This window comes from Brassica napus, chromosome A9, assembly GCF_020379485.1.
Source record: "Brassica napus cultivar Da-Ae chromosome A9, Da-Ae, whole genome shotgun sequence".
Lineage (NCBI taxonomy): Eukaryota > Viridiplantae > Streptophyta > Magnoliopsida > Brassicales > Brassicaceae > Brassica > Brassica napus.
Genome location: NC_063442.1, coordinates 12,172,559 through 12,196,408, shown reverse-complemented (window position 1 = coordinate 12,196,408; position 23,850 = coordinate 12,172,559). Strand labels below are relative to the sequence as shown.

The 23,850-nt window shown below is 33.4% G+C and overlaps 5 protein-coding genes across 6 annotated transcripts; 3 read left to right on the top strand and 2 right to left on the bottom strand.

The window, feature by feature from the left end:
• Positions 1–1,270: 1,270 nt before the first annotated feature.
• Positions 1,271–4,958, top strand: LOC106433768 (transcription factor bHLH96). Its single transcript, XM_013874593.3, has 3 exons — positions 1,271–2,089; positions 3,052–3,444; positions 4,696–4,958. Exons 1-3 carry the CDS (start codon positions 1,661–1,663, stop codon positions 4,777–4,779), a joined length of 906 nt encoding a protein of 301 aa, XP_013730047.1. The 5' UTR covers positions 1,271–1,660; the 3' UTR covers positions 4,780–4,958.
• A 4,000-nt stretch (positions 4,959–8,958) lies between these two features.
• On the top strand, positions 8,959–10,608 carry BNAA09G15610D. Its single transcript, XM_013874594.3, has 2 exons — positions 8,959–9,261; positions 9,577–10,608. Exons 1-2 carry the CDS (start codon positions 9,015–9,017, stop codon positions 10,374–10,376), a joined length of 1,047 nt encoding a protein of 348 aa, XP_013730048.2. The 5' UTR covers positions 8,959–9,014; the 3' UTR covers positions 10,377–10,608.
• A 4,176-nt stretch (positions 10,609–14,784) lies between these two features.
• LOC106433770 lies at positions 14,785–18,859 on the top strand. 2 transcript variants are annotated; one of them, XM_013874596.3, is made up of 9 exons: positions 14,789–15,585; positions 15,655–15,834; positions 15,920–16,123; positions 16,352–17,011; positions 17,113–17,181; positions 17,319–17,480; positions 17,571–17,787; positions 17,875–18,219; positions 18,484–18,859. In XM_013874596.3, exons 1-9 carry the CDS (start codon positions 14,977–14,979, stop codon positions 18,603–18,605), a joined length of 2,568 nt encoding a protein of 855 aa, XP_013730050.2. In that variant the 5' UTR covers positions 14,789–14,976; the 3' UTR covers positions 18,606–18,859. The 2 variants fall into 2 exon arrangements, with proteins under 2 accessions (XP_048595901.1, XP_013730050.2); XM_048739944.1 differs by lacking the exon at positions 18,484–18,859 and having other exon boundaries at positions 14,785–15,585; positions 17,880–17,950.
• Positions 18,860–19,034: 175 nt separating this feature from the next.
• BNAA09G15590D lies at positions 19,035–20,723 on the bottom strand. The gene is made up of 4 exons (XM_013874597.3): positions 20,394–20,723; positions 20,161–20,328; positions 19,938–20,091; positions 19,035–19,798 (listed from the first exon to the last, which is right to left on the bottom strand). Exons 1-4 carry the CDS (start codon positions 20,589–20,591, stop codon positions 19,203–19,205), a joined length of 1,116 nt encoding a protein of 371 aa, XP_013730051.2. The 5' UTR covers positions 20,592–20,723; the 3' UTR covers positions 19,035–19,202.
• A 2,362-nt stretch (positions 20,724–23,085) lies between these two features.
• On the bottom strand, positions 23,086–23,850 carry LOC125578050. Its single transcript, XM_048740333.1, has 3 exons — positions 23,677–23,850; positions 23,286–23,516; positions 23,086–23,196 (listed from the first exon to the last, which is right to left on the bottom strand). The coding sequence occupies exons 1-3, from the start codon at positions 23,848–23,850 to the stop codon at positions 23,101–23,103; spliced, it is 501 nt and encodes a 166-aa protein (XP_048596290.1). The 3' UTR covers positions 23,086–23,100.

Here is a 23,850-nt window from a genome sequence, read left to right as displayed (position 1 = left end):
CTTCAATCACCACAGTATCCAAAGGAACACCAGAACCGGTCCTGGGACAAGCCTAATGAAACATTTGTGTAGGGCTTCCAAAATTTTTGAAATTTTTTATATGAAACATATTCCCTCAGTTTCAATATACTTGATGTTTTAGAGAAGTTTTGTTGTTTCATAATAATGAAGTTTGCACAAATCTATGTAATTTTAACTTTATCAAAAACTGTGTAATCAATTAGATTTTTCTTATTTTTATTTATAATTAAATAAACTAATTTTATATTATAATTTAGTGATGTTTTTGATAAAAAATAGTTTTTTTAATATTTGTGCATTGGACTAAAACATCAAGTAATAAAAAACAGAGGGAGTATTATTTATTTATTGTACACTAATATGTCTTTGTATACAGAATGATAACTTTAATTAAGGAAAGGGCAGTGTTGTAGCTATATTTTATACTATGAAATTAAGTGTACTTGAAATCATTTTTTTATTAACATAAGGGTATCTTGGATCAACGAAAAGTTTCAGACTAATTTTAAGGAGATATGCAATTCATAGATAGATTTTCTCCGGATATGTAAATGTACCAAAAGCAAGGACCCATATATGTATGGATGTCCAGAAGCAAGATGATTTAATTTGTGTAACAGATGGATCGAACCTAAAATTTGTTAGCTTCTCAAAGTTGTCTCCTTGCTATTCGACCACAAGGTCCCTGCTCAAATCATAATTTTCAGAAACGTTATTCTTCCTCGTGCTTGCCACTATTCTAGTGAATTTGTAATATAATTTTAGTATATGCAGTTCAATTCTTATTTACTGTTGCAGTTTTGTGTCTAAAAATGTTTGTATTGATGTTGAGTCTTATCTGATAAAATGAATTGTAAAAGTTTACAACTAAGTGTTTTGAGGTTTGGAAAATTAAAGTTTTGTTAAATTTTTGGGGTATCCAAAGTTTTATTTGTAACCAAGTTGCTTTGGTCTAGTGGTATAGGAGCTCCAGCTGGAGTGCCCGCCCCTGGGTTCGAGCCTTGGCCACTGCGGAATTTACATATGGGCTGCAGCATCCGAGACCGAAGACCGTTACACGGTGAGCCACATGGTGACGCCCTGGCAGCGTCCTTGCTCACTTCGGTCTCTAGTCTGGACCACCTCGGTGGGGCCAGGATACTCGGTTAGCAAAAAAAGTTTTATTTGTGTTTCTGTTGTGTTTTTTTTGTTTTCTGTTTTTTTTTTCCTTTCAGATTTCTTAATTCATGTCTACTATGCCACCCGACGTCCACTGAACCGGCCGAGATAGCTGACGGTCAAAAGTCAAATCTTATAATCTAAAATACAAGAGCTTAAGGGTGATTTAAGTTTCAATATTTTGTATTTGGTTCACGAAGTTCCCATCTGTCTCCCATTATTAGCTGTTTACCCTTTTATTATTCCAACAACCTTGAAAGAGAATAATACATCTCCCTTGGAGCAAACTCCCAAACTATGCTTTTCACGTGCAAAAAACTGTAGATCATATTCCCATCATCACCACCTTTATAAGGACCCCCCAGGTATCTCGTATTTTGCATATATTATTTCATTCCTACACTTTTAACACTTTCTTTGTTTATCTGTTCGTATCATATATTATTTGAAAAAAGTTTCATTTTTATAATTAGCAAGGCCAATGGCTCTCGAGGGTGCGATTTCCCAATGCAGCTATAATGGGAAAGAAGCATATTCCAACATTTACACAGATAATGAACCACCGTTTTCTGATCTCCAAGCCGCTCTTTGTTTCCTCGACAATCAAACCGATAACTACGACTCTACTTTTCTCCAAGAAGGCTACTATGGGAATACTACTACATTCCTTCATCAACCACCTAATGAAATTGTAATTAATGAAGAGAAACCTGCGGCGAACTGCGATATCAGTTTCCACGGAGATATGGGGAAGAATCAGGTAACGCGCAGAACAAGGGCGAAGAAAAACAAAGAAGAAATTAGTAATCAACGTATGACTCACATTGCAGTGGAGCGCAACAGGAGAAGACAGATGAATGAGTATCTCTCTGTTCTCCGCTCTCTCATGCCTGAGTCATATGTTCAAAGGGTATCCCTTATTAACTTCTGTATCTGCATTCGTAACTCTATATAGCATCTACACATTTTTATATACACTGTCTAGCAGAAATCCATGTTTTTTTTTGCCAGATACAGAAAACCATGTTTTCCTACGTTCAGTTTTAAATTTCTTTTTATAAAAGTTTAAGTAAACAGTTTTTATAAAACATTTCTAAAATATAGTTGTATTACTAAATGATCATGGTTTATTTCTGTATTTGCAAAATTGGTTTATAACCTTTTGCAAAAGCATTGTGTCTCATTTATCGCGCCCTATCGTTGAAATATTGTTGAATTCGCTTGTGATTTTAAATATATCATGCTATTTTTTTTGCCAAAGAATATATCATGCTATTATTCAAAAGCATTCTATTCGCAAAAAAAAAAAAAACCCACGCAATAGGACGCACAGCTTGTTTAGAAATGGGAAATTGCCCTTTATTTCTCTTGCTAACCAAAAACACTCTTCTTTCCTCATTTCTCTTCCTATCTCTTTCTAACCTCTCACTAAAAATCTAATTACTTTTTTTGTTAATTGGCAAATAAACCTTTTCGAAATTGCCAACATAATTTTTTTTCCCTCAAATTGTCACCCCCATATCTACTAAAATTGCCCCTTAAAAATACAACAAATCGTGCCAAGTTACAAAAAAAATACAACAAATTTTATGTTCTTAAAACAATTTTCAAATTCTAATATAAAATTATTGGCGTCTCAACAATTAATAGAAATGAAACAAGAGTGATTTTTTTTTTTGAACTATTTGCGCAATAAATATGAAAAGTTACATTAACCATTATGTTTCTCTTTGAATATCTCAACATGCATGGTCACGTACAGTAACTACTATATTAGTATATGCGTTACATAAGTTATGTGTGTGTGTTTTTTTTCTGGGTTGAAGTAACTGTAGTGAACTAACCTAGTGTTTCTTATTTTCATGGTTTCAGTGTGACCAAGCATCAACAGTAGGAGGCGCAATAAACTTCATCAGAGAACTCGAACACCGTCTTCACCTTCAAAACCTCAGTTGCGAGACAAATGAAACCTCTCTATCAGGAAGCTGTATGTCATCGGCGACACCTTTCTCCGACACCTTCAAGCTTCCCCAGTTCTCAATGGGTTCATCTTCTGTCAGCGATAACATGGTTCTCGAGGTTAACGCATTGGCTGATATCGAAGTAAGCCTCGTCGAGAGCCACGCAACTCTTAAGATAAGGTCAAGAAGAAGACCAAAGGTTCTTCTCAACATGGTCTCTGGCTTACAGAACTTAGGGTTTATCATTTTACACCTGAATGTCTCCACCGTTTCTGACTTTGTCCTCTACTGTTTCTCCACTAAGGTATGTTTCTGCTTAATCATAAATCACCTGTTTGTTAACGTTACAGTAAATAAACATTGTAAAATATATTAGCTGTAACAAAATAAACTTCATTAGGAAAGAATTATGGAGCTCTGTTTGAATTAATCGTAAATCAAATGCTAGGCCTAGCTGCAACCTAATTGTTTTGGATCTTGTCGCCTACCGTTTTTTTTTTGGTAAAACGATTACCGTGTTATTAGTTGTAAAATGTAATGTCACTAATAGATACTTATTATAATACTCGGTTTCAGATATAGGCTTCATTATAAACCTACTTAGACCCGTCTGGCAGAAAGAGATGTAGTCACTTAGATACAAATCATTCACATGCAATTCTCGTAGTCGATATAAATTTTGATATTTAATCACTAAGTGCAGCAAAATCAAACCTAACAGTGATGTATTCACTTACAAAAAAACTATAACTACTTTCCTTTTTTACCAAAAATTGATAGCACAATTTGCTTCTGTTTATAAAATGTTACGATCTATCGTTTTCAACTATTTCACATATATATTATGTTTTCATGTTTCATGTTTCTTTATAATAATTGCAGTGCATATAAATAAACCAGAATCTAGCTCATCTGCTTAACAATATTTTCAATTTCTTATATTTTTATTAAAAAATTATTTAGTTTAAACTTTTACATTGTTACACCTTCCCATGATATAACTTATATCATTACATTATTGAATGATATATATTTTATTTATCTTTTTACGTATACCATTGGTTTATTAACAATTTATCCTACTATTGTGTTTGCATCGGTTATAATACAATGTACTTATTTATCATAATAACAAGACCTAACCAAAGAGGATTGATTCAATGTATTATTAATATGATAACACATCAAAGTGAAAGAAAATCAGTAATGTATATTTTTTAAAATAAAAAAATAAAAAATCAGTAATGTATACAAACACAATTAGCCAAATTTATTTACTATTCACATCAATATGTAGGCCCATGTATCAAAAGTACCATTTTATATTCGTTACTACAATTACCATAAACTTTTTGTTAACCCAAAATTTCTTTTAAAAGTTTACATTCGTTTTTTATTCCTTTTTAAATTTAAATTCGTTACTGAACCAAAGTTTATGATCCTTATTTCAAATGATTTTTGTTGTAATTTGAGAACATAAAACATAAAAGGGATAGTTATAATGTATAAATTTGCATTAATCTAACTTTTTCGTATCGCTAAAATAACATCGCAGTTGGAAGATTGTTGTAAGCTTTCCTCCGTCGCTGATATATCTACTGCAGTGTATGAAATGCTCAAGATGCATCACGATTCATGATGATGCTCAGCATTACCCCTAAAGTAGATCTATTTGCAGTGTAAATGCTAGTAACGACTAGCTGATCTGGGATCATTTGATACGAGTTTATATAATTGAAACTGTATGCTTGGCCTGTCAAGTTATTTTAGTATATTGTTACATTAATAAATGCTTCTATCAAGTAAACTTTCCAAACTGTCTAGACGGTCCATTTTTTCTTTAATCTGTTGACAAAAGGTAGTAAATGGTAACAGCTGGCGATTAATGGTGGTTGGCTTTGGTTAATTCTTAGAAAACAAACTTTATAAGAAAATATTGATTTGGAGGAAGATCAAATAAAATCGTCTAGTCATTCTCGACCCCTCTCATCTGTTTCACCAATACTTCCCTCTTGATATTCAATAAAAATAGTTGGTACCAAACAAAACCAGGAATCTATGTTTTTCAATGGGCCACGAATCCGCCAAAACTACCTTTGTATATTTTATTGTGTGATAATCAAAAAGAAACAAATTCCATTACAGTTTCATAAATATACGAAAATGAGAATGGAAGAAAGCACTGATATATTAAAATCATTGTAACACTACACTTACACACTTGCTAATCAATTCATTTCCTTTTTCTTTGTTCAACCATAGATTTTCATTAAACTGGATAACAAAGAGTTTAGTCCACTGGAGACCCATTACAAAACGAAATTTAAGATAAATGAAGGTTCTCTTTGCTAACTCGTTGGCTTCCTGGTTCTGAGATCGTGGCAGAAATGAAAAGGAGATTGAGTTAAACACAGAGGATATTTGATGGATATCCTTGATGATCCCATTAATTTCCTTTTCCTGCATCTTGGTGTTGATAACTCTGATGAGCGAAAGATTTTGAGATTGGGAATCTCAAGATCTGCTGCCATGGTGATGGCTGATCGAATCGCTAATGCTTCAGCTATCAAAGGGGAAGAGACTAAGCTTTGGACCTCCGCTCCTTGTCTTGATTCCTCGTTGCTGCTCCCTTTGAAGATCCAAGCTAGGCATGCCATCATAGAGTTTTTTTCCCATGAGGCGTCTGTTTTGCAATTCATCCTATACCTTATAAGCAATGTTTCTTGAAGCTTTAAAGTTTAAAGAATTTGTGGGAGATTTTAATGGCATAGTTTTAACTCACATAAATATGCTGTCAATTATTGTCAGCACATCAAACAAAATAGTGTTATAGGATTAAATGATTTATAGGGATAGGTTGAGGCATAAACTAATTCCCACATAAACTAATTTTACATTACGATTCTATAAGAATAAAATAGAAATATAAATATGGGATTTTTGTTGTAACTATTAAAAGAAAATGACTAAATAAGATCAAACGGAGAAAATGTCAAACTTAAGGAAAATGTGTTGGATAATTCCAAGCTTGTGGAAACTTAACATATTATTAGATGTTTAATATATTAAGATAAACACAATAAGGAAACCTAGAAATAGGAAAAAAAAGTTTCTATTTAGGTTAGGTTTGTGTTTTCCATATCCCACATGTTAAAGGGAATTGTCTTTCATAGAAATATAGGTCTAATGGAGAGGTGTTCCATATGATTTGAAAGAAACATATTGAGAGCTTTAGTTTTGAGTAGTTTCTAAAGCTAATAAGAAAAGTTATTCTTATAACTCTTTGTGTTTCTAAGAGATTTGAAAATGCACAAGAATCAGGAATCACAAATCACAAATCATAAATCCAACATGAAAATGAGTAAGTGTGTTCTCAGAGCCGTGCCTGTGGTGTTGAGAAAGAGGTAATGGCCTCAGGCCCCACTCTCACATAGTAACTTTAGGGCCCCATTTTTTGTTTAATTGGTTAAAAAAATTGTATTTTAGTAAATATATTACATGGTAAACATTTTTACATATTTATTTAGACTAATTAGTTTTATTTTTATGTGATTTTAATGAGCTTTTGAATTATCTATCATTAGCTTTTTCATCTTTTTGTTGCTAAATATTTAACTCATTTGGTATTTACATATTCTGAATATAATTTTATACATTTTTAATATATTTTATAGTTTTTGACATAAATATTTAATATCATTTTATATTTTATATATTATATAGTGGAATTAGCATTAATGATGAAGACCACACAATATTACATATAAAATTTTAATATGATCTTTGTTATTTTATGTAATATATAGTTCTCTTCATAAATATTTTACATGAAATATTAAATATATTTTTACTAAAATATTAATTAACCTTACAAATTATCAGAAAACTATATTCACAAATATCGTCTTAGGCCCTTTAAACACAAGGCACGACACTGTGTGTTCTACAACTTAACACATAGAATTACAATGAACATAATATTATAATATCAATCACTATGTCAAATAGCTTAAGATTCTTAAATTGTGTTTGAATTACAGAAGTTGACATGCATTAAATTCCTATTTATATGTTCACAAAATGCCTTCAAATCAACTGTCTTTGGGTAAGGACATTTTGCCGTATATGTTCTTCATGCATTTAAACAAACAATTTTGATGGACTAAATAACTTATTATCAGAAACTATGTAGTTAATCAAGTTTTTATCATTAATGACATTTATATTGCTTCAGGTTTCAAGGGATACATCAATTTTAGAAGCAGAAATGGATTTCTTATATGTTTTCCAACAGAGTTTGGTTTGAAGGTGGCAATAGTGAGATCACAAGAAAAGAATCATGCAACTTGGAAGAGAATATCGAGCTTGGGAACCTTCTGTTTGATATAAAACACTGGATGTCTCTACTCTCTGAATGCTCCTTTGGACATGTCAATCGAGAGAAAAATCAGGGAGCGGATATTTTATCGAAGAAATATCAAGAATACTCATGTTTATCATGTATTTGATGTTCCGCCCGTTTGGCTAATTGACTATTTGAACACCCCTTTTACAGTTTAAATAATATATCCAGTTGATAAAAAAAAAACTTTGATTAACACGAGAATCTCTTACACACTCGAACAAAACACGGGCCACATGATTTTGGTCAAAACTCTATTTGGCAAATTTCCACTATGCTCTGATCCGAGATCAACGATTCACATACAAAAACACGTTCATAAGGGCCACATGGTTTTGGTTAAAACTCTATTAGGTGAAATTCCACTATGCTTTGACAGTTTGACCCGAGATCCACGGTTCACATACACGAACATGTTCAATTGTTCATAGTGGCTAAGTACCTTACCCACTGACACCGTGTCGTTTACACGTATTAACATTTAAAGGAAAAAAATAAAGCTGCTCAAAAAATTGGTAACAAATGAATACATTCTGAAATGTTAACTTATAAGACTAATTTATCGTTTTTCTTAACAATAATGTGGTAAAAAAATTTCTTAACTTATAAGAGCTATATTAAGACACTATAAACCATATCCATCAACGTACGATCTATCGAAAATCTACAGCTATATAATGTGGCGGAACCAGAAATTCATTTTACGGGGTTCATAAAATAACATAAGGTTTCAATGGAGGCTTGAACCTTGGTTTTGGCAGGGCCGGTCTCGAGCATAAGCGAGGTAACCGACCGCTTAGGGCATCATATTTTAAGTGAAAAAATTAGTTTTATATAGGGCATAATTTTTTTTATATATAAATAACAAAGGCATAAAATTTTAAATGAGCTTAGGGCATCAAGAAAAAAATGAAAATGTTAGACCGGCACTGGGTTTTGGGGTGTCATAACAGAGAATATTGCCATTTTTGCTGCTTATTCTTTAGTAAATCTTATACAATTTTGTTTATTTATTGGTTTAATGGGTGTCATATACTAAACGCTTAATGGATCCGCCTAAATTCACAAATCACAGCTGCTTATTATCACCACAAAGAAACGTGACAATGTTTTAAGAAAAAGAAACGTGACAATTACATTCATAAATGTTTTGGTGAAGTTCGGCCAAAGTCAGAAGCGCCTGCATGTCGAGTGGAAAGCAATTTCAGTAAGAAGATGAAGAGAGAGAGAAGACTAGAGTAGAGAGAGGTTTTATAGAAATTTGACTTTACATAAACTTTATTAAGATTTCGTTTATAAGAAAGTAATATGTGTGTTTTAGTGTAATTATGTCGGTGTATTTACACAAGAATCATTAAATATGATTATTAATATTCCAACTAGCCAAGCAAGCATGCTCTCTATAAAAAGAGGTCACATGAGAGGAAAGAAATACAAACTCATTTCCCAATATAAGTCAAAGACTCAAAGCAATGAAGGAAGATCTAAAGCGCATCAATGGGTTGTACGTTACATTGTTACTAACGCTCTATGCGTGCGCTGTCATCGTACAACTCGAAGCAGCGTCGGAAACAAAGACATGTTTCCAAAAGAAGAGCCCATGCTTCCTTAAGAAGCAGACTTGCCCAAACCAGTGCCCTTCGTTTTCCCCTCCCAACGGTAGCTCCAAGGCATGCGTCGTAGATTGTTTTAACCCTATATGCAAAGCCACTTGCCGAAGTAAGTAAAAAATATGCCATACTTTTTAATGGATGATGTTCAGTCTAGATTTTGGTTTGGTCATTCTGAATTAATTGGTTTATGAATGATAAATATTTAAAGTAAAATCTGATCTGAAGTGGATAGTTTGGTACGGTTATGGTTTTGGTTTTGATGGGAGTTTTAGTCAAACATATCACTAACTTATGATTAGAAACTTTTTGAATCATACTAGCCAATCAAATTAAGATAATAATTGGTTTTAGCATCCTTTATTTTGGTTTAGTTGGGACTAGTTGGGATACATTCTTACAAAAACCAATCTCTTTAAAACAGATAGAAAGCCTAACTGCAACGGCAGAGGATCAGCATGCTTAGACCCACGATTCATAGGTGGCGACGGCATCGTCTTCTACTTTCACGGCAAACGCGATGAGCATTTCGCACTCGTCTCTGACACTGACCTCCAAGTCAACGCACGCTTCATTGGTCTTAGACCCTCTGGACGGAGCAGAGACTTCACCTGGATCCAATCTTTGGGTCTGATCTTCGGTCCCAACAACAAAACCTTCACACTCGAGGCCCAAAAGGCTGCGAAATGGGACCACCAAGTGGACCATCTCCGTCTCTCCTTTCAGGGAAAAGAGATTCTTTTACCAAAAGGGGATTCGTCTATCTGGACTCCTCCGGGAAGCTATATTAAGATAGAGAGAACTTCAGACATGAACTCCGTGTTGGTCACTTTACCAGACATTGCCGAGATTTGGGTCAACGTTGTTCCAGTTACAAAGGAAGATGACACGATACATAAATACGGGAGACCTGAAAATGACTGTTTTGCCCATCTCGAAGTTCAGTTCCGGTTCTTGAGGTTGTCCCCGAACGTGGAGGGCGTTTTGGGAAGAACATACAGAGAGGATTTCCAGAATCCCGCGAAACCAGGGGTGGCCATGCCGGTCGTCGGTGGGGAAGATAAATACAGAACATCTTCGCTTCTTGAAACAAGTTGTAATGCTTGTGTTTACTCCCGTGGCTCTAGAAGTTCCGACAAGATCGAGCCGTTGTCGCTGAATCAAAACACTGTTGATTGCACTGGGGGATCGAGCAGTGGTATTGGAATCTTCTGCAGAAAATAAATACTATTTTTGATATTTTATTTGAAAAATTAATCGAAGCGTCATGTCGGTGGTGTTTATCATAATTTTTTTTTCTGTTGGTCAAATGTTGAACTAGCTATGTACCTTAAAGATGTTGTGCATCTGTTTGAAATGAATAATATTTTTAAAAAAATGTAATAGAAGCATATTCCATTACTAAATTTGGTTGTGCCACTGGGTTTTGTATGCACCAGGATTTATTTTCGGACATATTTAAGAATATATTTTCAAAATAATATTCCAATTTCGAAGTATTGATCATATTTAAGGTACATTTTATGTTATTATATAAATATTTTTATTTGTTAAAAACCTATATGTAATGTACCTACATCAGATCTAAATATCTTGATTTTTAAATATAATTGATTAACCAAATTTAATTTCAAATCTAAAAATTTCATATGTATTTTTGAATGGGCTAAGATTAGATCGGTTGTAGATGGCAAAATTTTGTCCCTACATTATATGACATTTTAGTTAAATTTTGCTTAACTTTGGATATATGATATACACACTAATTAAACTATTTTCACATGTTAATTTCATTTATGTTTTGTTTAAACTTTGAGCTGCAATTGTTTTCAACATTTAAATACTTTAAAAACACAGTCAGAAAATTTTCATGGTCTAACCATTATCATAATGAAAAGTTCTTTAGAATGTTCATTTGAGAAAAAAAAAATAGTTCAGTAAACTAAGCCAATCTATGATTAAAAGGCTAGAGTCGATCATTTTATCATAGAAGTGCATCTACCACATTTTTCTCCCTTAAATGGGTGAAAGGGTAAACGGATTTGAAGCCACCTTTGTTGCTGGTGGTGGAATTCTAAAATATTTTTTAAGACAGTCTTCAAATTCAGAAGTCATTCTTTCAAGTACTACTCACGCTGCTAGCCCGGGTTTCCTCTCAGAGGCTAACTTTCGTGGTTGACATTATCATGGACGTAGGAACCAAAAATGAGGACTTGCTAGCACCAATTGGACATATGAAGAGACAAAAACCTAACGGCTGGATGTTTCGACCAACATAATGAGACAAATTGATTGAGTTTCAAATTTGGTCCAAGTGAAACTTCGCATGTAACTGGATGTTAATAAACCAATAAATGACTATTTTTAGGTAAAATGACTTTTCAAAAGAATCTTGTTATTTTTCTGGAATGACAAGGAATAATATGGAACTAGATCTTGCCCCGTGCGTCCGCACGAGTATTTACTTTTAATTTTTGTAAACGTTCAAAAACTAAATACATATACTATTGTACTAATTAAATTAGAAGAAGCTAATTAATTAAATATAACTGAGTTAGTTTTATTATTCTGAAAATTAAAACAATTTTGATTAATTTAATTTTCAATAAACCAATAAATTAATCTGATAATTTAATATATTTCAATAATTTCATAGTTTTTCTTTTATGGATTGAAACATTGACTTTTTGATTTTTAAGTAAATGAAGGATCGCATATCTTTTAAATTTATTATGTACCTAAATATTAGGCAATTTCGTAGCCATGTTTATGGAAATTGTTATTTATAAAGTTAGTGGCATTGGATGGTCATTGTTGAGGAAAACTTAGGGTTAAGATTTATTTGTACTTCAGCTTTAATAGATTAGATTTTGATTAATTTAATTTTCAATAAACCAATAAATTAATCTGATAATTTAATATATTTCAATAATTTCATAGTTTTTCTTTTATGGATTGAAACATTGACTTTTTGATTTTTAAGTAAATGAAGGATCGCATATCTTTTAAATTTATTATGTACCTAAATATTAGGCAATTTCGTAGCCATGTTTATGGAAATTGTTATTTATAAAGTTAGTGGCATTGGATGGTCATTGTTGAGGAAAACTTAGGGTTAAGATTTATTTGTACTTCAGCTTTAATAGATTAGATGAGATGGATTACTCATTCTTTTTTTATTGTAACTGGTGAACATTTTATAGAATGAGAAAAATTTAAGTATTCAGGAAATTTCTATTTCAAAAATGCATCTATCTTATTAAAACTCAAGTACAAAATTGGAGTGTTTGGAGACTTGAATAGGACTTTTAAAAATTTGGAGTGTTTGGAAACATGGATTGCAGTCTTTTAAAAAAAAAAATTTTTGTTTGAAAACAAGGATAGTAGTATTAAGAAAAAAAGTAATGGGCTTATATTTTTTAAAAAAATTGAAAGTTATCTAGGCCACTTTTAAAATATACCAAAATAGATCAATCTAATTCCCTAAATTTTTTTTTCTAAACTAACCATAAAACAAAATTTAAACTTTATATACATATTTCAAATCAAAATAATAATTCAAATTTGATTTATATCAAAAATTGATTCAAAAATATACATATATTCAAAAATGGATTTTTACTAAACTATTTTTCAATAACTATTATAAAAAAATATTGTCAATATATATAAGAAAAATATAATACAAAGCCCAATTTGAAATACCAACTCAAATTATGGTTTTCATATTTCATATTAAGTTTTAAAAATATAATATATGTAATTATTTATATGATGGTATGTATAAAATACTATTAATTATATGATAATTATATGATTACTTATATGATGGTACATATAAAATACGATTAATTATATGATGATAAAATACAATATATAATAATGACTAGGGATGGGCTTTTGGATACCCATACGGGTTTAGTTCTGATCGGTTTGTATTTTGGGTTTTCGGGGTCAAAGATTTCAGCCTTATTAGAATGTTTCTAAATTTTGGTTTGAGTTCGATTTGGATCTTTGCGAGTTTGGTTTGGGTTTGGATAACTAATTTAAATTATTTTTAAAGTCTTAAATCATTATATATTTTAAATTTCTCAAAATGTATAAGTAAAATAATATATTACGTATAAATTTGAATAACATATGTCATAATACTTAAGCTTAACATATCAATTGGCTTGATTTAAAATTTTGGATACGAAATCAATAATTATTTTAAGTATTTTTAGTGATTTGAGTATACTTTAACTATTTCAGATATTTACTTTTGACTATCTATATATATTTTCAAGTATTTAAACCAATTTAAAAGTATCATTTTTGATGTTTTATATACGTTAAATCTAAAAATAATTAATATATATAAGTATATAAATCTATTTTTAGATAAATTCGGATACCCAAATACTTCGGTTCGGATCAGATTCGGTTCTCTAAATAACAAAATTTTGGATAATTAGAATATTTAATCAATTTATGGTTGTGTTTGGTACTATATCTTTGGATCGGTATCGGTTATGTTCCTCGGATTCATTTTTCCAAATCCTAATAATTACATGAAAAACAAATATCAACATATTTTTCAAAATATACACCCGCGCGCCTGCGCGGGTCAAAATCTAGTTATAGTTACACGTGAATCCATTTTTCCTGGACCATTTGGAATTTGGGATGACCTTGAATCGGGTCAAACACATGCCAGTATCCGAAGAATTTTGATCACCAAGAAGCCTAAAGAGTCTTGGACCAAAACCTTTCCAACTTCCTATTTATTTTAGAATCAAAACCTTTTATTACGTTGAGAAGTTTCAAAGCCTAAAAAAGCCTGTGGTAGGAATAAAAGGATTAGGTGAACTGAGTGGGAGTACAATGAGCAATTTGAAGATCTTTGTGATTATAGCTCGGAAATGGCATTGAATGAGACTTTTTCAGTTGAATTTGATTCATTGAGAATAAAGACATCAATGATATTTTTAACAGGTTATATGTCTGTTTTGACATCCGTAGAAGAGCTTGAAAGATACGTGTAGACCTGCTTCTTGGAGTAGATAGATGTTTCTTCAAGTCGAAAGATGAAAATTTAGTTGTTGATTTCTTTGGGTCGTGATGCAGATAATGTGATTCGCCAAATCAGATGGACTGTGGTACAAGTTGAAAACAAGGATAATTGGTCATCGTTTATGAAGAAGATCAAAGTTAACATAGGACTCGAAGATGGTGATGTTATATTTATGGTTTCCGATAAAAGTTAATATTTTACTTGTATGGCTTAACCCGAGATAGGCTTAGTGAGCTTGAGTCTCAGCCTCTATCTCCTGCCCATCTGCATGTTCCCATGCCCATTGATCTTGGCTTTATTTACTTTATTTTGTTTGAGTAGATACCATTTTTTTACTACATGTTTATTTATCATACAAATTTGTTTTAACCTCAGATGCTAGATTGGGGTTCACCAATGTTTACTTTATTTTCTTTGAGTATATACTATATTTTTACTACACGTATATTTATCATACAAATTTGTTTTGACCTCAGTTAGATGCTAGATTAGAGTCTAACAATTGTTTACTTTATTATATTCGAGCAGATACTATTTTTTTTACGACAGGTTTTATATATCATACAAAATTGTTCTGGAATTATTTTGGAAAATGGCCTAAAATTATTATATGATGTGTAACAATGGAGAGAGATATTTTAAGAGGAGAAGAAGAATTGCAATCAATTCGAAATTCGTACAAAGATTCAAGTGCGCGGGGTGAGCTATCCTGCGCACCCACCCACTAGCGAGCTCGCTCCGAGGACCAAAACGGGAAGTAGAACCTTCATGCTCGCATCAAATCCACCCAATCGAATGAACGGCCTCGATTTCTTCTTCTCCCCTTCTCCCCCCGTCGCCGGAGAAGATGACGATTGGGGAGAGTTCGTCGACTCTTCCCCTAATCCAAACGGCTTCTCCGCAGATCGAACGCCAACGCGGATCGAATCTGAGAAGAATAGCCAGACGCAGTGGGTTACTCCTCGTGGTCCGGTGCCACTCTCTGTGTTCGGAGAGGCGGAGGAGGAGGAGGAGGAAGAAGATGAATCAGGTGCGCCGCTTCCTCCGTTTAAATTCTCATTCGATTCCTTCTCTCCGAAACACAACGGATCTGCGAATACGAATCCTAGGGTAGAGATCAGTGGCCTAATCGCGAATCTGTATAGAGAGAGCGAACATAGTAACGAGATCAATGGAAATGAGAAAGAGCCAGGTGTCAGTTTGGAGAGTTTTAGCTGGAATCCATTGAATCTAGCTTCAGAGAGATCTGAGAAGACGAGCGATGTGGATCCAACTTCTTCGGATTTGAGTTTTGTCAATAGGAATGATGATGATGACGATTTTGATGAGGGTTGGGAGTTTAAAGCAGCCGAGTCTGTTTTGGATCCAACCTCTAAGGTAAGCTTTAATAATATATATGTTTTTTTTTAATTTGTATATTGTTCTAATACGGTTTTGCTTAAGCAGGAGGAGCAAGAGAAAGCTGGAAATGGATCTGTTGTGGTTAAGAGCGCAACAGATTTTGATTCAAGCATGTGGAGTTCACCAACAACTGGTAAACGAGAAAACGGAGATGATGGTGACCCTTGGGGTAATGGTGGATGGGAGTTTAACGTTGCTGAGACGAAGAAGGATTTAACAAACAAGGTACAAGCTTCGTTTTCATATAACACAATCCTTGCATTGGGCTGAAAAGGTACAAACTTTATTTGTTTTATTGTGTGGTTTACAGGAATCTAACGGTTGGGGGTTCGGGTTTGGTTTTGAACATGGTTCTGAGATGGAAACAACCACTTCTTACCATTCAAACAATGGTAAAGATCTGCATAAGGAGGCAAATGGCTCGATTTCATCTCCAAGTAATGCGAATGTGAATCCTGAAGGATCTTCTTGGGCTTTTAATCAGGCATCTTTAGATACTGGAAACGAGAAAGAGGTATTGTATCTTTACAGTCGAGTCAACGTTTCAGAATGTTGATAATATTTGGGTTTTACATATGTTATTTTCTGCTGGGTTTGAAATGAAGAGTTTTGACTTTTGGTGGTATTTAAGCTTGGTTAATCTGCTATATTAGTATTACGAAATGTACTTTGTTTCACATGGTAACTAAATTTACACTACATTTGTTTAGCTTAATGGAAGTGCTCTTTATTTTGCACTCAGGAAAACGAAGTGCTGCCAGACAAGCCAAAGGGAGTCTTGCCGCTGTCTTTTTTTGAGGACGAAGCATTGGAAACTTCTGATAATTCGGTTCATGAGGATAATCTTGTTTCAACTTTTGATTTCCCCGTGAAAGAGAAAACTAAGGCTCCAAGTCAAACTGTGTCCATCAGTGACCTGATATCAAGTTTATACAGTCAGGTGGAGGAGAAGAATGCTGCCAATCTGTCAGAAAAGTCTGCCACAGTAAATGGTGAGGATGAGTCATGGGAGTTCCAGGGCCCTACAAAGACCATAACAGATTCGAGCTTAGCAGAAGGTGGTGATGATGATTTTGACAGTACTTGGGAGTTTCAAGGTCCTTCTCTGCCCTTGAAAAACTCTGATGCTGCGGATGAGGTTGACGATGATTCCTGGGAGTTTCAAGGTCCAGCACAGCCTGTGAAGGATAATACATTGAGGGAAGGAGACAATGGTTTGTGGGAATCTAAACAAAGTTCAGTGGAAAATGAAGTTGGGAATCGGTTCTCTGTTCCAAATGGTTTTGGAAAATCGCAAGAAGAAACAGTAATCACCATAGACCTTAATGATTACCGAGATGTCTTTCATAAGCTGAAGACTGAACTATACTACCTTGCCCTAAGCCATCTTGAGACTTTAAAGGTTAGTAGACTTTTTGTTAAAGGTTAGTAGACTTTTTCTGTTTGGATATTTTCCTGCATAACACTTTCTTTGACATCATTTGAATTTCTTGGATATTAAAGGAAGCTCGTGACTTGGCTGCTAATTCTGATGAAGTCGCTGAAGCTCAAAAATATGACGATGAAATACAGGTAGGCGAATCATTCATGGGAATGCTACAAAGCATGTTTAAGTTATTATATAGTTATTAAGATGCAAAACTAGAAGAAAACATCTAAGAGACTCTTTACAGATAAGTGTTGCTAATTTTTGGTGTTTTCTCTTCTAGGATCTGCAAAACATGCTGAAAAATGATGTTTTGATCGGTGAGGTCAACGTAGAAAGTCTCCAAGTTAGATCATCTGGCACTACTGAACTTTATAAAGTTCTCCAAGAGCCAAAGTTTCGAACAGTTGATTCAGATGATCTCCTTTCAGAGAGACTGTTATTAGTTAAGTTCTGTTCGACCTTCTCTGTACCCTTTATTCAAGTGAAAAATATTTACATGACGGAAGAAATAATTAAACATGGTTTTTCATAGGCAGAGAAGGACTGGAAATCAACGATTGAACTTCTCAAACACGCCACGTTGACCCTGAAGGTCCTAAACTTGGGTTCACATGAGCAACAGTCAAAATACGCTTCAACTTGGTTAGTCATCGCTAGGACCTGCGCTCAAGAACTGCGACATGCTGCATGTATTTGGAAACAGGTGATTCAAAATGATGTTCAAGAAGAAATCCTATCTAAACCTCAAGGTACCAACCATTATTAATCACATTAGTATCTTTGTATTTCGCACATTTTCATCAACCTTGGACTTATTCTTATTATTTGTTAAACAGGGAAGCGCTATCTTCTCTCAGTAGGAGAAATTTACAGAGTAGTGAAAATCCTGAGAGCCTCGACGAGACTATATAAACCGTGGATTGTATTATTTCCGACATCATCTACTGTGTTGGCTGTTCTGGACGAATGTGTGGAGTTGTGGTTAAGCTCTGGATTAGAAGAAGCTCTTCGGAATAATATCATCCGTCTTCAAGGAGTTGAGAGTAACTATTCTGCTGATCAACTTCTAGAATCAATCAGATGTATAGACGAAGTTGACGCCTTCACACTTCACGCCTGCATCACCTCTGATACATCACCTACCTGCTGCATTTCTGCTCTAAATACTGAAATAGTACCAGGTACGTTTATTCTAGCAATTGCTTTTAGAAAGATCATCGATCCAAACCCTAACGGAATTTAATTTGACCCGAACCATAATTTTGTTAAACTTTACCAAATTAATTGAAGTCCTCTAAGATCTGTCTCTAATTAAATTTCATCTATAGGTTTTATCCAAAACTGAAATGTTCCATAACCAAAACAAAATCTGGTTGTAGTGTGGGATAATTTTATAGTACTCTAGATATAATAATTACTAGATTTCACTCGTATTTTTGAATCAGGGATTAAGATGGTGGAGTGGAACGGAGAGCATTACTTGGTGTCTCTTGCTAATCTATGGGCTAATCTGATCAGCCGCGATTCACCTGACCTCGCTGGCCATGGTCTTTTCACCGGGTCCTAGAAAAAACGTACACAGCGATTCATTACTCGCCCAGCATACAAAGCCATGGTCAGCAGAGAGCATTTTCTACTAAAACATAGATCCGTCCATATATCTATATTTATTTGTTTATAATATTTTAAGATGGTTTGGGTCATTTTTATTGTATGCCATATATCGAATGGGTTTGGTAGTTTCATTGATTGAGCAGGCTTTACAGATGATTTGTTTTGTCCGAACAAACCAATAAATTAATATAATCAATTCGTTTTTCTGTTCTCTGTTATTGGTTTTATGTATTTAGAAAAGGTCTTTAACTTGAAAATTAAAGAATTTACTGAATTTAAAGAAGTTCTAGATATTGTATCTGAATGAGCCCATAACTGATAAAGAGCATGATCACCCTTAACTTTTGAGGTTTTGAGAGACAGATGAACCTTCCTCTGTTTACAAGTGATTCAGCTTTTACAAGTTCTAATGCTTAGTTTATAGAACATTAATTAGTGGATTACACATCTCATCTTCAGTCTTTTATTTTTTTAATTTAGTTGTAGATATTATATAAACATTCAAGGGGAAGATATATTAATTAGTGGACTATATATATATAGTCCATCCTCACTTCCTTGTACCTTTCAGCTTCTTGTCGTCTTCGGAGCTGCAAATTTCCTTTCCACTCAGTTCCTTCACTACTCTCCTTGCCGTCTCCACCATTTTACTCTGCGATTTCGTCATTTCACCGCAGACTTCTTCAAGACTTGCTGCAAATTCTGAGGTCTTGGCTTCGTAAAACTTCACCTGTTTCTCTACTTCAATCACCCGTTTGCTCTGATTACGTGCTGTATCACGAAGAGATTCTAATATCTTGTACGAACCCGTAAAAGCGGTCAACGCATCAACATGTTTCATAGAAACACTCTCGAAATGGAGCTTCAACGAGTTATATTGCTCAATGAGGTCCATCAAAGAGGAGCAGCCTGAAAATGAGGCTTCGGTTTCAATAGACGTAGCAGATTGACTGGTTGGTTTATTGGAAACTGGATTGATGATGTTCTGAGAAAGACTCGTTGCTTCAGCTACCTCCAGTGCATAACCCTCGTTACTATTTGTTGTGTAATAATTACACAAATCCATTAGTTGAGTTTCATTATGTTTCGGTGCAAGTGAAGAGGGTACTTTCTCTCCTGTCTCAAGACTAACCACATCTTTAGATTCTGTAATCAAATAAAAAAGAATCATTGTTTAACAAACCTAACCAACTAAGCAAAATATCAACCAAAAAGAGTAATAAAACTAGCAAAATGTTAGTATGTAAATAAAAACAAAACAGAGAGAGATAAATCATAATAATACCTTGGTTTACACTAGCATCCGAACTCAAATCAACAATAGTTAGTGAATTAACATCATCCGAAAATTCAGACAATGTAGAACCACCAAGTCCTACTTGTTCAGATGGAATTTGAGCATCATTCTCCCATTGAAAGAATCCACATGCTCCGAAACCCTAAACCAAAAACATCCATTAAAATTAAAGAAGATCCTTCAATTCAAATTCAGAAAGATTGGTTTTCACCTTCTTAATGCAACAAACAAAGTATGAACGGTTAGCGTTAGGTCCTTCGGTGACAGTTACTCTTCTACAGGGACCAGAGCCACAAGGGCAAGTAGGGTTGAGGGAGACCACCGCCTGCGATTCGATACTCACTTGGTCGCACCATTTGAAAAATTCGCAGCTTGGGACCTAAAATGTCGGCAGAGATCAGTAGAGAGAGAGGGAAGGAGCTCAGAGAGAGAGAGAGACTTAACTGCTGAGCACTTGTAGAATCTCCGGTTAGGGTTTTTCACAGTTTTAGAAGTCAAAACAACGCAAGCGCGGTCGCAGGGGCAGTGAATGACCGGAGGAGAATCTGCGGCGACGGTGGTGATCGTCGGTGTGGATTTGAGAGGGCAACGATTCGCCCAGTGACCTGGCTTGTGGCAATGGAAGCAATCGCCAGTTGGCATGGCTAACCAAGGAAGTGACCGGAGGATGCAAATCGCCCTTGTCGTTCCAGACAAGCTAATAGTGTCTCTCTATCTGGTCTGGGAGATAATGATTTTACTGTCTCTCTCAGCTAAACTAATGTGGAAAATATGCGCGTCTTTTTTTTTTGGCCAGGGTGGAAAATATGTGCCTTTTTCCAAATGTGCAAATGACAATTCTTTCTTGTTATTTTCCAAAAATAAAAAAAATATAGTAGTTTACACTAAAATAATTTTATATTAAAAAATTTTAATTTTATAAATTTTTCTTTATACTCAAAACAATAAATATAATATGTTTTTATTCTAAAAGTATATTCAAAAAATTATTAAATTTTGTTGGTTTGAGTTGAAAAGACCACTAATACTTTTTTAGTTAGAGATCACAAAATTATTAAATTAAAAATTTAACGAAAATGTAATGATTTATATTTTTCTATTTGATTTCTAGTTCAATTTTATATAGTTGAAAAAATCTAAAATAAGAATAACTAATAATTTTATATTTCTAAGAGTATCAGATTTTAATACTATTACTATAACTAATTTTCACGATGATAAATTAATACATCCATCTCCAAGCCAACTCAATTAAAAATCAAATGTAGTGTGATAAAATACTAAAAATTTATATTTTCAATTAACATAAAAATAGTTTCAATAATGTCATAAATAATAATTAGTATATACTCCCTCTGTTTTTAAAAGATTCATATTCTAGATTTTTCACATATATTAAGAAAACTCATTAAATATGCATTGTTTTTTGTGAATAACAATTTTCCATAACTTTAAGCCAATAGAAATTCAATAAACACCATTAATTTTTTTGAAACTTACAATTTTTCATAAAATCATACATTGAAAAAGTAAAAAATGTATCTTTTTAAAACAAATTTTTTTTCCAGAACATACATTTTTTAGGAACGGAGGGAGTATTATGTAACAACAAATGATGTTTATAATATATGTTTGTTTAAGTTTATATTAGTTTTTCAATTTATAATAAAAGTTTCATTAATTTTTTAATAATTATTTTTTTGTAAATTATTTTAGCATTTGTTGAACTTATTATAAAAATATATTGGTTGGAAATTTCGCTCATGGTATTTGAAAATATTTTTATAAATTTATAGTTTTATAAATTAATAAATTATTATATTTCTAACATAATTTTACTCTAGTTTCATACCTTACCATATCAAATAATTTAAATGTAATCCGGAAATTAAGATGAACCAAACTGCATACAAATGTTTTTTTCTGAAAATTGTTTTTCTCTTCGAAGAATAAAACTAAAAGAAGTAACTAAACTTTTTAAACTTTTTCGTGTTGGCTGTATTGAATAAAATCATATATAATTCCTCTCTAATCAAACATCTCATCCTCAGTTTTCACATAGTAACAACAATAACATCGAAAAGCATGTATACATAACTAAATGGAACAAAACAACATATTAACTTTATATTCCATCCCAAAACAATCAAATAAAATGTCATCTAGCAAACAATTATTCACATCAAAACTGCAGAGATTCTGTTTTGAAACTTATTAAAATGATTTTGTCAATGATTTCTGGAGGTCCATCATTTTTTTCTTTCTAATTTTTAAAGCTTGAGCTTAGTGACGAAAAAAAATCTGTAAATTTCTTTTTTTTTTACTGTTGTTTTTCTTTTTGCTAATTTTTTTAATACTATTATTGCTCTGACTTTGATGAAATGTGCAAAAACAAAATTGCGAACAAATCTCTCTTCTCTTCTGTTTTTCTGAATTTTGTCTATAATTTTTTTTTTTGATAAACCTTTAACATTGTTCATGTAAGAACTTTGTTCCTTGCCAATACAAACATCGGAAGGACACTCGGCATACTAATAAGTACTCAATTAAAAATAAAATCAAACCAAAATAGTGCTTTAAAATTGATATTACTACACATCTTAGCGCAAATTGAGTTGGTCTTCTTGACTACGGATCTTAAATTATGTGTAGATAGGCAAAGGTACCTTATGTATGTGTAGATAGGCACTTCCTGATTTAGAAACTCATCCTTATCCTTCTCAAATTCATCCAACACATCATCACCAGAAAAAGCACGGTTTATAAGCTCTGCTTGAGAAGGAACCACAAAGGTTTCCTTTGAGGCAGATGCCAAAACTCTGTCCACCATTTGCTCTGCTTCACTCTCGGAATCCTCACTTTCTTCATCTCTCGATCACTTTTCAAGATTTTAGACAGAAGTACACAAAGGTGAGGAACTAAAACAGCCAAAAGCTACTACTGGTTGGAAAGAGAAGATGATGAGAAAACAGTATAGTTCAACTGAGACTTGCAGAAAGAAAAACCTTTTTATCTTGAGCCTGTGGGATGGATGCACACGTCTTCTTTGATGCCTTTTTAGATTCTGTGTTTTTAGAGCCTGTCATCTGCATAACATACCCCAAAAGGAGTTGAACAAAAGAATAAAAAGACAAAGTCTGATGTAAAAAACTCAAAAGTAAACCTTCTTCCAGGAGCCTGATGCAAACATGGCAACATCGAATGTTGTCTTATATGCTGGATTTCCAGCAACATCATCATCAAACTTCTGTAGACAAATCACAGTAAAATAATAAATTTTTGTCACAAGGATTTCAAAGGAAGAGAAGAAAGACCCATTATGAAAAAATAAGATACCTCAGTTTCTGTAATGGTGTTTGTAGCAGGTGAGGCATTATCTCTTACAGGCTCTATGTTATTATCTTCTATGCCAGCCATATCATTGTCACTATCACTGTCGTCATAAAAGTTATCTGAATCCTTTCTAGACTCTTTTGGAGCTTCCACTTTAGCGGTTGCACCAAACACTCTTCTACCACTAACATTAACGGTTTTTTTTAGAGTTTTCTCCATCAGAATTTTTCCACTCTTCATACTCCTCAAGTGCACGTTTATCTTCTTCATTAGCTTCCTCGTTTTTCTTTTTTTATAGCACGGGCCTAACCCAAAAAAAAAAAAGATAAGACAAAAAGAAACATAAAATGAGATAAACCAAAATCGTTATGAGAAAGCAAAAAGCAAATATTACCATGAAAGGTAATGACATAAGAACAGCATTGGGCAGTTCATCATCTTCCAAAGCTTTCAACGTCTTCTCCTTCGCTTTTGCTATTAATCTAGGAGTGTCCTCATCTGAACCATCTCTGAACTCTTCCTCATCGTCGCTCTCATCACTGCTACTTCCATCTCTCATGGAGTCCAT

Bases quoted from the DNA above. Each gene is read 5' to 3' on its own strand.
- LOC106433770 (XM_013874596.3), top strand. From the start codon at position 14,977: ATGCTCGCATCAAATCCACCCAATCGAATGAACGGCCTCGATTTCTTC. The intron at 16,124-16,351 runs GTATTGTATCTT...TTTTGCACTCAG, and splicing joins ATACTGGAAACGAGAAAGAG to GAAAACGAAGTGCTGCCAGA. The intron at 17,182-17,318 runs GTAGGCGAATCA...TTTCTCTTCTAG, and splicing joins AATATGACGATGAAATACAG to GATCTGCAAAACATGCTGAA.
- LOC125578050 (XM_048740333.1), bottom strand. From the start codon at position 23,850: ATGGACTCCATGAGAGATGGAAGTAGCAGTGATGAGAGCGACGATGAG. The intron at 23,517-23,676 runs GTAATATTTGCT...AGGAGTATGAAG, and splicing joins TTATGTCATTACCTTTCATG to AGTGGAAAAATTCTGATGGA. The intron at 23,197-23,285 runs GTATCTTATTTT...ATTTGTCTACAG, and splicing joins ACACCATTACAGAAACTGAG to AAGTTTGATGATGATGTTGC.
- BNAA09G15610D (XM_013874594.3), top strand. From the start codon at position 9,015: ATGAAGGAAGATCTAAAGCGCATCAATGGGTTGTACGTTACATTGTTA. The intron at 9,262-9,576 runs GTAAGTAAAAAA...TCTTTAAAACAG, and splicing joins ATGCAAAGCCACTTGCCGAA to ATAGAAAGCCTAACTGCAAC.
- BNAA09G15590D (XM_013874597.3), bottom strand. From the start codon at position 20,591: ATGCCAACTGGCGATTGCTTCCATTGCCACAAGCCAGGTCACTGGGCG. The intron at 20,092-20,160 runs GTGAAAACCAAT...TTTTTGGTTTAG, and splicing joins TTGTTTGTTGCATTAAGAAG to GGTTTCGGAGCATGTGGATT. The intron at 19,799-19,937 runs GTATTATTATGA...ATTTGATTACAG, and splicing joins GGATGCTAGTGTAAACCAAG to AATCTAAAGATGTGGTTAGT.
- LOC106433768 (XM_013874593.3), top strand. From the start codon at position 1,661: ATGGCTCTCGAGGGTGCGATTTCCCAATGCAGCTATAATGGGAAAGAA. The intron at 2,090-3,051 runs GTATCCCTTATT...TCATGGTTTCAG, and splicing joins CTGAGTCATATGTTCAAAGG to TGTGACCAAGCATCAACAGT. The intron at 3,445-4,695 runs GTATGTTTCTGC...ATAACATCGCAG, and splicing joins TCTACTGTTTCTCCACTAAG to TTGGAAGATTGTTGTAAGCT.